We start from the raw sequence: 10,490 nt of genomic DNA, 5'->3' as shown, positions 1-10,490 counted from the left end.
GATACTCAAGCTTGAGGTTGCATGGTAACTGGCACAGGCTGGTCGGACCTTAAATTGGTCTAAAAGTCTTAAAAACATGTTGTTGCTGATCCCGAAATATTCATTGCTCTATCTTGATTCCCCTAGGCGTGGCGAATATGGCCGCGTTTACCTTCCGGGCTTTTTTCACTTTTCTCTTTTTGGTCAATGCATGTTCGGCAATTATCATATATGGAGATATCGAGTGGCATGATGTAGGATCGGATGTTGAACCTGGATCTTCCGCTTCTAGCACGACCTCGCAGCATTTTCATGCTGACTCCACCATGTACCGCCCTATAGTAGTCAATGAGGGTATCGGATCTCCGGTGGAGACTACAGTACAACGGCTAAATCACTGTACTGCAAATGCCAATAGACACAAGGAGAATTCCACTATTGGCCCCACACTTGTTCCTATCAGAACTTCGGCTTCTGCTTCGCTACGAAACCTGTCTAGGATAATCACTCACTGGAATAAACCAACGCAAGCCATCACAACCACTCTATCCACCCAGAGCAGCGCTCGGAGCATTTCAGGCCAGCCAAGCATTACCACCTTCGGAGCGACGGAAAGTAGCGACGTGTGGTTTCAGACAAACTTCGCAACCGCAGGTCACGTAAAGATGACCCCATCACCATCGTCCAGCGTTCAGGCCAGTCAGGGAGCTTTCACTTCGGCCGGAACTCCCTTGGTCGCTGAATGGAAAGCCATTACGTGCTATCTTATTGGTCTCGCTTCACTGCATGAATTGTTTATCTAAATGCGTTCAATTTTGACCCACGTCCCAGACGTATATTACAGTGGAATTATCAAGACATACAATGTTCAAGCTTTTTCCATCGCCCCATCACTTAGTGTATACTCTATCAGAAGAACGAAAGATAGTTGTCGAGTGATGTGTTTTCAAATTCCACTTCCAAAGCCAGTCACCTGAAATATATCCTACTGATTTCCGTTTGTGTATCGGGAATAATGTAGAGTAGATGCGATGTCTTTTGGTGGCCCAAAGTTAAAGATCAGTGGGCGGATGCCATACCGAAGCGGGGTCGCTGTCGTACCCTCGGCAAACCTTTCTGATTCCATTTGCTACGCGTCTCTAAGAGATACACTGTCAAAACACGGTCCATGATTCTGGGACTATACTGTAGATCAAGAATTCAGAAGAGCGTAATTTGGAACAAATATGATCCTTGCAGCATGCTTAATCATGGGCATTGCGTAACTGACAAACGATTCTGATAGCAGATTTAGTATTGAGGGTAGACGGAGGCAACTCCATGCTCAATTGTCTCGAGAGGCATCACTTGCGAACTGCATTCATGCCTACGCATTGAAGGCTACCGGAATGGTGGTAAATACAGGCATGGCGGATATAGACTGACTGACTGACGCGATATACAATCAGTCGTCAAAACCTTCGAAGCTGCCGTCACGGCCTGGCTTCTTCACATTGTTCTGCGACATACTCCGTCAACGCTTTGACGTGCTCCCACATCTCGCGCGCGCACTGATATTCTTCCCTACGCGTAGGTTATTATCCTGAGCTTAGCGAGAACAGTATGAAGATGTCAAGGGCGGGTGTTTATGCTACCTTCGTTCTCGTTGAATCTCATCTTGTTTTCGTTTGAGCGTTGTGTATTGTTGCTCGAGCCTTGAACATGCGGGATGCCCTTCAGTGTTCTGTTCAAATAGTTTCGAAAACGAGTGACCGTTGGCAAACTGACCGGTGAAGTCTATCGACAATTTCGCTGTTCCGGGTGAGCCGCTGTGAGAGAAGAGCAAGAACCGCAGATGGAAGCCTTACGTAAGTTCCTGCTTGCACTGTTTATTGATCCCTTTACTATGACTTCACCAGATTAGTCTGAATGGTTTATTATGAGGTAGTCTTTATGTGTGGGCATTATGAATGGTTCCGTCTTGTAGGAGTACTGGTGGTGAGTAGAAGGGGCGGCACCACTCCACGACCTACTTATCAGCGGCATTGCTATCCGTGCTGTTTGAACTTCGTTGATGACCATGATGGCAGGCTGAAGTTGTTTGAGCTTCGAGCTTGTCCAATGGAGGTAATGCAAAGGTGACCGAACTACTGATATAGTCGATCCAAGGGTCGTGGAAAGCCATCGGCATTGGAAAGAACGACGGCGAGTTTAATGGATGTATTCAATTCGGTCGACCGTGCCTTCAGTGGAGATCATACCTGAGATTGTTGAGTCCTCTGAGAGGTACGACGGAAGGCCCTTGGTCTTATACGTCTCGTGTGGATAATGCTGTTGCCAGTGACAGGGGGCTCAAGAATGAGCGCGGTCAGAGAAAAAGAGTCAGAAACCCAGATCTACACGCATCAGCGTTGCAGGTGATGCATGATGGAGGGCTTTGATTTGGTGAGTTGATCATTTCAGTGAGCCATTGTGGTCAGTTTCTGTGTCCGGTGTTATGTGATGGCCGCGTCTGTTCGACTAAATATGCAGGGCCTACTTGGTCGATCGCTATGACTGTCCACCCAAGCAACATAGCTATACGCTGAGAAATTTTAGCCGATAGCAAAGGTCTCTCCAGAGAGCATAATGGCATACGAGACGCAATATATCTTATGGAAGCATTCAGACCTATGTTTAGCATTGTTGCCTGGGTAGCACTGTACCAAATATGCGTAAAGTTATGATAAATCTGCGAGTGCATGCTTCGAATAAGATAAAGCACTGGTGAAAAATCAGTACATCTTAGATCAATAATACACGACTTGATTCAGATCGAATGGAATCTTTCGGGCCTCGTGAATATTAATCTTGACTGCCGGCGTACTTGGAATACTGTGTCCGTCCCAGTGTCTCCATTTGCCTTGTTCGGAAGTAAATCTATTGCTTTGTACCGTCCCCCAGATTCGTTCGCAATGATTGATCTTCAAGTGTTAGAGAAGAAACCCGCTTCGATATTTATTTCCACCAAAGCTTGGAGTAGCAAGATTGCACAGGGCAATATACTGAGGGCATGAGCTTAAGTATTACGACTGTTCGCCTACTGAACTGATAGAACCTTCCTGATGAATTTATTCCGATGACAGTGCTTTTCGAACAAACGTGGTCGACTCCGAGGATTCGCCGCCCACAGGTCGAGGATTCATGAGCATTTCTGGTGATCGGGGTTCGTCCCTAAGCTCCTCTATACCTTTTCTCAAGGATTCTTCATCCAACTCGATCCGCCAGTCATTCAGAGCTGAATCGGTCATCCTTCCCCTCCGAAGAAATACTTCCACAACGGATTCAAAATATCGGCAAACGTGTATCAAACTTGGAAAGCAATTTTGTACATATATGGCGATTCCATGGGTTCCGTACGGCGGAAAGTTGCGACTATTTCTGCGCTTGGAATCAATATCACACCGACCGACATCAGGAGCCGGGTAACGTGACTCACATTTGAGTGTCCATGTTCGCACCGCACGTGATCAAGATCCCTGGACCCAGGAACTGGGCCAGCTCGCACCATCGGCGACCGACTCGCTTCCGTGCGTGAAACCTGTCGCGAACATTTTGCTTGGTCTGCTCACTGAACTGCTCCCACTCCACGTAGGCATTTCGGAGAAGCATGTCGGCTGCTTCTGTCTCTAGGCCGACTCCCTGATCGGCTTGTCGGGAACTGGAGTTGGCTCGGAGGGCTTTGATCTGCTCATCGTGCCAGTAACAGAGTCGCACCCGCACCAAGCGTCGCATGAGGATTTTGGCCATTTCATCCTCGTACACCTCAGCATCAATCATGTCCAGAGAGCGTTGAATCGACAGTGCATGGTCACCAACGTTTGAAGGAGACGTTGGTGGCCACAAGCCACTTTTGAGCCATCCCAGAAGGTGTTGATCAATGAATGCAACAAGATCTTCTCTCAAGGCGGCTTGAGCGGCTTGTACAATGACTGAGAGTTTGTCGAAGCCCGGAGTGCTGGTTTCATTATCATCGCCAGGAGCTTGGTATCCGGACATGATATCTAGCCCTCGATGATACTTTGGCTCGATCCTTGCTTTCGCAGCTTGGAGTGCTGCTGTGATTTGCCAGTCATCCGATCTGTTCATAAATGCTATATATGGATCCTCCTCTGCTAACGCCGTGCACGGCCCCGAAACGTTACTTTGGAAGTCTGCAACCTGCACGCCTGATGCTTGTCCATCATCGGATCGGGGTCCTATCGCAGGATTCACGGCAGGATGACAACGGCCGACGCTTGGGCCTGGTGGCCCAACCACAGATGAATATGGCGTAGAAAGAGATTGAACCAAAGAATCTTGATGTGATTAGTGTCTATGTCAACTTTGCAGGCGTAACTCCATCTTCGACCGTCCTAGGTTTCAAAGTACGTCGATCTCCCTTAATCTTCTCACAAGGAGGCTGACTTACGGTCAATTTGAAACAAAGTCGGATAGCTTCTGCACAAATACACCGCTATAGCGTGCTGCTGAGCTCTGCTCTGCTCTATCAACCAAATCACATGAGCGACGAGCTGACTTGCTACCTAGTTGCAAAGCAAGGCCTATATTAGCGAGTTTTGACACCTGATAGACGGGCTAATGGGAGTTTCTTGTACTAGAGCATTTTGTGGCTCCAATGCTTCAGCCGGCTCTCTGTCCTCTACCTGCGTTCGCCAATTAGTCAGTGATTCTCGAAGGGGGAGCATAGACTCCTACGGGAAATTTAAGAACAAGGTGTTTCATCGTACACAAATTGCAAGCTAGGCAGACAGTGATAGGCAGAGAAGTGTTCTTGGTATAGTAGCGATGTTGTAAGTCTTTAAAGTGCCGCCGCGCAACGACAGCTGGAAAGACTACAACCGTCTAGCACAGCTCGATAGTCTATTCGGAACGTCTAACATCTTCAATTGGCTGCAATTTTTGAGAACATATGAAAGGGCCTCTTGTAAGAAAATGAGTGCTTCTCGAATGACGAGATCGCGGGATGGGCTATTCCCAGTCTCGCATCTTCCGCTCCATCCGGAGTTTTCAGTGGCCAACATTCAATGCACGCGATGAAAGGGCGTATGTTTTACCGCTAAATGGAGAAAACACCTCTAAGTGGAAAAATGCATTCTGTGCGCAGGTCGAGCCCCAATAGAGTCCACGTGCTGCTACTGTCGCTATTATAGGCACATGACATGATTAAATCCGTCAGCGGCAGCTGTAAGACGCGTTCACCGTTCCGAGAATCGTCCCAAGTTACTATTACGATTACAGTTTGCAAAAAAAAAATAAAAACACCCGTGAGCTATCCGAGTACTTCATTATTCCGCAATACCGATTATAGTTGCTTTAGTTCTGCTCTAGTCGTTTAGTCGTTAAGTCTACTTTTCTGAATTCCTCACTGTGTGACTGATGATCACAACAACATGTCTCACTGCCGGTTATCATTCAGAAAGGCCTGGTTGTTGTCAAAATAAAAAAGTCAATCTTCGTCCAGAATGTCCATCTGTCAGGAAAGACTGGTTCAGATGCAGTGAGCTATTCCTATAATGTAGACAGCACACTCCCCATTGGCTCAGCAGAATCAGGGCTGGCGTAAAAACGTCTTAACATAGTCCCATTCAGACTAAATTGCGACCCAGCTATCTACACATTATGTGCCTGGTCATTGGTGATGTTGAGTGTTTTGGAGTAGCTCATTCCAAGCATCTTCCGCCTCGCGCGCCCGCTCAGCTAACGCATCCGTCCGCTGCTGCATTCCAACGGCAACGTCCGCTACTGAGACGAACTGTTGCTGGGACTTGAATTGAGTTAAGCTCTCGATGATTGACTTCAAGGGTGGGGAGGGCTGCGAACTGAACCGGCTGAGATGCTCTTCCGCCTGGCTCAACGAAAGACCGGGCTGCGAATAAAACAGGTTTAGCAACTTAACCACATCCGACAAAGATGGAACCCGCTGCGAGCAGTGTCGGACCAAAGTCCGCTCCACCAGAGCCAATGCAGGATAAGGGCTCGCAAGACGCTTCAACAACTCAGGAACATCGCCAGTGGTAGGCAATGGCTGAGAACAGTGGAGTCTCAGTAGCGCAAGAAGTTTAGTCCTCGAGGGTAACGGCTGGGAGCAGCAATTCAGGATACTTTCACATTTCTCTACGTCTAGTCTCGGATCCAGGTAAAATAGGCACAACAGCTCGACCGTTTCCTGGAAAGGGAGAAACGATTGCGAACAGTAGAGGTCGAGAAGCCCCTGGATTCCGCCGAGGGAAGCCGTCTCGCCACAGTAAAGAGTCAACAAATCGTTTATGCCAGTGCGAATCATTTCCTGAAGCTCCTTGAAAAGACGATAGTGTGCCCGGTACAGACGATTTCGGCCGCGGTGCCATCCAATCTCGCGGATGAGATCTAGATCCTGTTCCTTCATGGCTGTCGAATCGTGTCTCAGATGACAAGCAAGCTAAAATGCTTAGTCTGTTATAGCAAGGTCTGCCGATTTCTGCTGATTACATTAGGCGGTAGAATAGATTCTGAATGGTTTCGCATTCAGATCTCCAACGCAAGAAACTCCGTTGATCCTGGGCTTGATAAAGCCAGGCAAGTAATATATAGCCCTGTCCGAAAAGCTCTCGTTCAGCATGATACTCGGCGAGAGAATTGGCCACATTTTTATATCCCCTGTTCAGCCAGAGACCATGAACAGGGGCACATAAGCAGAGCCCCTCTTAAAAAGAATCTCGTATGGGCCACGTCACGTTTGATCTCTTCAACCCATCAGAAATTTGTTTGCGCTTTGGTATACCTGCGTTTTGTCTTAACCCTGATATTTGAGGTCCTATGATTTCAACCGAGGCTGATTGAGATACGAGGTCGGCCATCAACCCATGTTCGAGTATCGGCACATTTTTTAGGGTTACCGTTCGTAGATTTGGAAACGACGGACGCTTGCGCATATATGTCATCGAGCTCGTTGGGTATACTGTGCCGTCAGATAATCGAAGGTCCAGCCTTTCCAAAGTACCGGAGTTATGTCGGATGCACGTCTCAAGTATGAAAGCATGTCTTCTGGTGGAGATGCCGTGCCATACCAGAGCTCTTAGATGGCGGAGTTTGACAAGCCCATCGACATTGATGTCTTCGGTAATGATACAACCACCATCGTCTCCGTCATCTGCACTTCTCGTATAGAGCGCAAGCGACGTGATTTGGGGTTGAAATTGCGGGATATAGCCCTCTAAATCTAGGATCCCTTTGGGAAGCCATGAGTAGCCCCAACTGTGTATATCTTAGCCGAGCACATGACTCTGAAGTCGAAGAAATCGCTTACGTAAAATTCATGAGGTGACCGGCGCTGAGCCGGTTGAGTAAGAGCGTGACACCGTGGACGAGGCTTTTAGGAAAGAGCATCCCATGTCCCGACACTTGGGAGTTGTCCGGTATGTGGCTGCCCGGTGTGCGACGACAGCACAGACGCTCCTGCGCTGGAGACTCGGCCATAAAACTCAACCCTCTCAGCGATGATAGCAAGACGTGAGCTCCATACCGGTCATGGCACAAGAGAAAACACGCTATTCCCGCGAGTGGTTTTCCATGCGGCATGACAATACATAGCTCTCGGTTGTCCGCATCCGCTTCGGCTAGACAAGCCATCGCAGGTTGTACCTCACAAGTTTATTGATAGACTATCGAGTGCACCACGTGAATCGACGATGGATGGGATGGGATGGAAACAAATGAGCTAAAAGTACTCGAATAGACTTCAGTTGAGTTTGAGATTGTAAAAGCATTTTGCTCGAAATTCGGGCCCAGAAGCGGCATCTTTCTGGAAGAATAGCCGATATTTCTAAGCACAATACCCGTCGCCTTCACGGGTGCAAGGATTGCGAGAGAGGAATATTGTAATGATCTTCCGCAAAATTCATAATATTGGTACTTAAAACCCCCCTTATTCAACAAATTGATCTTGGTTTGGAGGACAATTGAACAGACTTGTGAGCGCGCCATATGTTTGATGAACGATGACTTAAGGAGCAACGCTTGGTTAATCCAGCGTTCCGCCGCTTGCCAGCCGCTCCCAAACCCGAATCGTCGGCAATCATTCTATTGAAACTTCGCTTATGAGGAAGCCAACGCGACATCTCCAGACCTATGGATCTGTTCAACAAGATAGATTAATGTTTGAAGTCCCAACCGCGACTTTTAGACTGAAAGCGAAACGCGGAACGGCTGGCCGCTCCTGATCGCGTATGTAGATCTGTAGGACAGTAAGTGTCTCGGCTTGTACAAAAGATACTCGAAACACCCTTTGCGTCTAGTCTCCTCTACTGTCTTTCAACAACACCGAGACATTTTCTTATCTCTAATAGTAATCGACAATGTGGAATCTCGACGGAGCGGAGTGTCATTATCACGACAGCACAATGCCTCGTGTCACTGAAATGCCGGCGTCAAGCCCCTCGTTTCCACATCCGACCCGTACCTTCTCCTCGGAGTGCTCTTCATGCAGCTCTAGTGTTGGGACCCTCGATATATACGATTTGTCTTCCGCATATGTCAGAGCGAAATATACCATACCTGGTGATGCAGCCTCCATGCCCAGCTGGCAAACATGCCATCTTCTCTGCTCAAAGATCATGTCCCGACTGCTCGCTGCCGAGCTGGTTCGGAAAGTCGACGCCTATTACTACGGCAAAACGAATGATTTACGCACCGGAATGGTTCTATTATTGACAGCTCATCGTCGGCTAGAGGGCTGGGTCCAGGCCGATGTATCCTTGGCCGATGGTACCCTGATCAGCAGTGCCTTCGCTTTGTGCGTCCCGAAACCCACACAGGAAAGTCGAGTCCGGTCCCTGGCATCCCCGATTGCTTTCAAAGACCCTCAGATTCAACCAACGACAAACGACTTCAGATTTCCGTTTGCCAAACCAATTCGAAAACCAAGCCCACCTCCGGATGACTTTTGATGACTAGCCCCAATGCTAGTGGTTCTTCGGCAGATTCCGCGCTACTCCATGGCTACGGATTATTACCATGCGGACCATCGGGGCGGAAATATTTGACCGATTGTTCTCGCTGTGGATACTTGGATACTAAATAATTACTTCAAAGAGCATGAAAGAGTCTCAACAAATCATTGGCAATTCGCTTTAGTTCAATGTATTCCTACTCCTTGTCCTCCATGCTATCTATGGTTCACTTCTTCCATCTGATCTCTTGTTCCTGCCGGCTATCGGCTCATTGCACATTCTGTGATTGCTTCCTTTTCTGTGTATGAAGATTTGTCAATGTCTAGCCTCCATTGAGAAATAGTTCAGTTCCACAATCCTTTCGCCTTACATCCTCAAGATACTTCTTCACCCAAGTCATTGAGCCTTGACGAAGTCCCAAGGCCCGACTTTGGATCAAGCTTACGCCGAACTGGCTGTCTCGAACCATTTGGACATTGCAAAAGCTTGATTTCCCATCCGTAAACAATATTGAGCTCAAGCGATAGTTTGTTTTCTCTGATTTCCAGTGTTCTCTAATTCTCAAAGGCAATAGATTGTATAAACAAAATAGCAGCGTTATAGAAAGCATTTCAGGCGAACAAGGAAGGTCAACTTGAGTGCGAATTCCAAAACAACAACAGCGCGCATTATCATCAGATGTAGAACAACAATCAGAAATCTCAAATTCGCGATGTAACAGGATTAGCACGTGTCCAGCACACCAGACATACCCATATGCGAGCAACCTGCCGGAGAGATATGCCCATGCGCTCGGCCTTAGGTCTTAGCCCACTCGCTGTCCGCCTATCTCGAGATCATGCCGGTAGTAAATCTGACCCACGAATCCAGCCTCAGCCGCTCACGGGCTCTGGTGAGACTTCCACGGCACTATCTTCACGCCAATGTCGCTCACCTAAACCCTTCCTGACTTCCGTCAGCACAATTCTGTTGATATCGGCGAGCTGAAGGCTTGGTTTATTCTTAATCTCTTGCAAGTCTCGCGATAGTGCCTTTATTTGCACGGAGAAATCGCGTAGCACAGACTCTGTCTGCTGTGTAGGCGCCTGATGCTTCGCCTGCATCTTGGCTTCCAGGGCAGCTGTTGCTTTTGCTACTTCCACGGCGATGCTCGAACCGGTGGACTCTGCGATGATCTTCTGCATCTCGTCTAATCTCTTGTCAGTGTGATCCTGTAACCTTTTCGCGATGCCCTCTTCATCCGCAGCCTGCGTTGGGGTTGTTTTGGCAAAGTCGGCGAGTTTTTGGTCCACCATCGCTTCGAACGTCTCCGTTCGAAGATCTTCGGCCGAGGCCTGACTCTGAGTAGGCCGCGACACGTTCCTTTTGCGCAGGCGCTTCAGCTCTTCTTCGTTGTCGGAACATTCCTCGTTCAGTTCAGTTTTCTTTTTGGCGGGGAGTGGTAGCGAGGGAATTTTATCTCTGCTACAGATCTCGCCGATCAAGTGCTGGGCCCTTTTGGGCGTTATCATTTTCTTCAACTCTGTGGAATTGAAGAAAATGGGATGCCTGCGCTCCTTAACG

The 10,490-nt window shown here is 48.2% G+C and overlaps 5 protein-coding genes across 5 annotated transcripts; 2 read left to right on the top strand and 3 right to left on the bottom strand.

Annotated features, from left to right (window-relative positions):
- Nucleotides 1-137: 137 nt before the first annotated feature.
- BO97DRAFT_449859 (uncharacterized protein) lies at nt 138-978 on the top strand (the record flags this gene model as incomplete). The annotated part of the gene is made up of 1 exon (XM_025698883.1): nt 138-978. The coding sequence occupies one exon, from the start codon at nt 138-140 to the stop codon at nt 780-782; it is 645 nt and encodes a 214-aa protein (XP_025545663.1). The 3' UTR covers nt 783-978.
- A 2,090-nt stretch (nt 979-3,068) lies between these two features.
- BO97DRAFT_401802 (uncharacterized protein) lies at nt 3,069-4,270 on the bottom strand (the record flags this gene model as incomplete). Its single annotated transcript, XM_025694355.1, has 2 exons — nt 3,437-4,270; nt 3,069-3,372 (listed from the first exon to the last, which is right to left on the bottom strand). Exons 1-2 carry the CDS (start codon nt 4,084-4,086, stop codon nt 3,069-3,071), a joined length of 954 nt encoding a protein of 317 aa, XP_025545662.1. The 5' UTR covers nt 4,087-4,270.
- A 1,359-nt stretch (nt 4,271-5,629) lies between these two features.
- On the bottom strand, nt 5,630-7,608 carry BO97DRAFT_439106 (uncharacterized protein; the record flags this gene model as incomplete). The annotated part of the gene is made up of 3 exons (XM_025697957.1): nt 5,630-6,387; nt 6,761-7,233; nt 7,286-7,608. The coding sequence occupies 3 exons, from the start codon at nt 7,606-7,608 to the stop codon at nt 5,630-5,632; spliced, it is 1,554 nt and encodes a 517-aa protein (XP_025545661.1).
- Nucleotides 7,609-8,333: 725 nt separating this feature from the next.
- Nucleotides 8,334-8,924, top strand: BO97DRAFT_358612 (uncharacterized protein; the record flags this gene model as incomplete). The annotated part of the gene is made up of 1 exon (XM_025692267.1): nt 8,334-8,924. One exon carries the CDS (start codon nt 8,334-8,336, stop codon nt 8,922-8,924), a length of 591 nt encoding a protein of 196 aa, XP_025545660.1.
- Nucleotides 8,925-9,799: 875 nt separating this feature from the next.
- On the bottom strand, nt 9,800-10,438 carry BO97DRAFT_430154 (uncharacterized protein; the record flags this gene model as incomplete). Its single annotated transcript, XM_025697420.1, has 1 exon — nt 9,800-10,438. The coding sequence occupies one exon, from the start codon at nt 10,436-10,438 to the stop codon at nt 9,800-9,802; it is 639 nt and encodes a 212-aa protein (XP_025545659.1).
- Nucleotides 10,439-10,490: the final 52 nt, after the last annotated feature.

This window comes from Aspergillus homomorphus (assembly GCF_003184865.1).
Source record: "Aspergillus homomorphus CBS 101889 unplaced genomic scaffold BO97scaffold_120, whole genome shotgun sequence".
Taxonomy (NCBI): domain Eukaryota; kingdom Fungi; phylum Ascomycota; class Eurotiomycetes; order Eurotiales; family Aspergillaceae; genus Aspergillus; species Aspergillus homomorphus.
The sequence above is the reverse complement of the archived record's forward strand: the minus strand, read 5'-3'. Positions and strand labels throughout refer to the sequence as shown.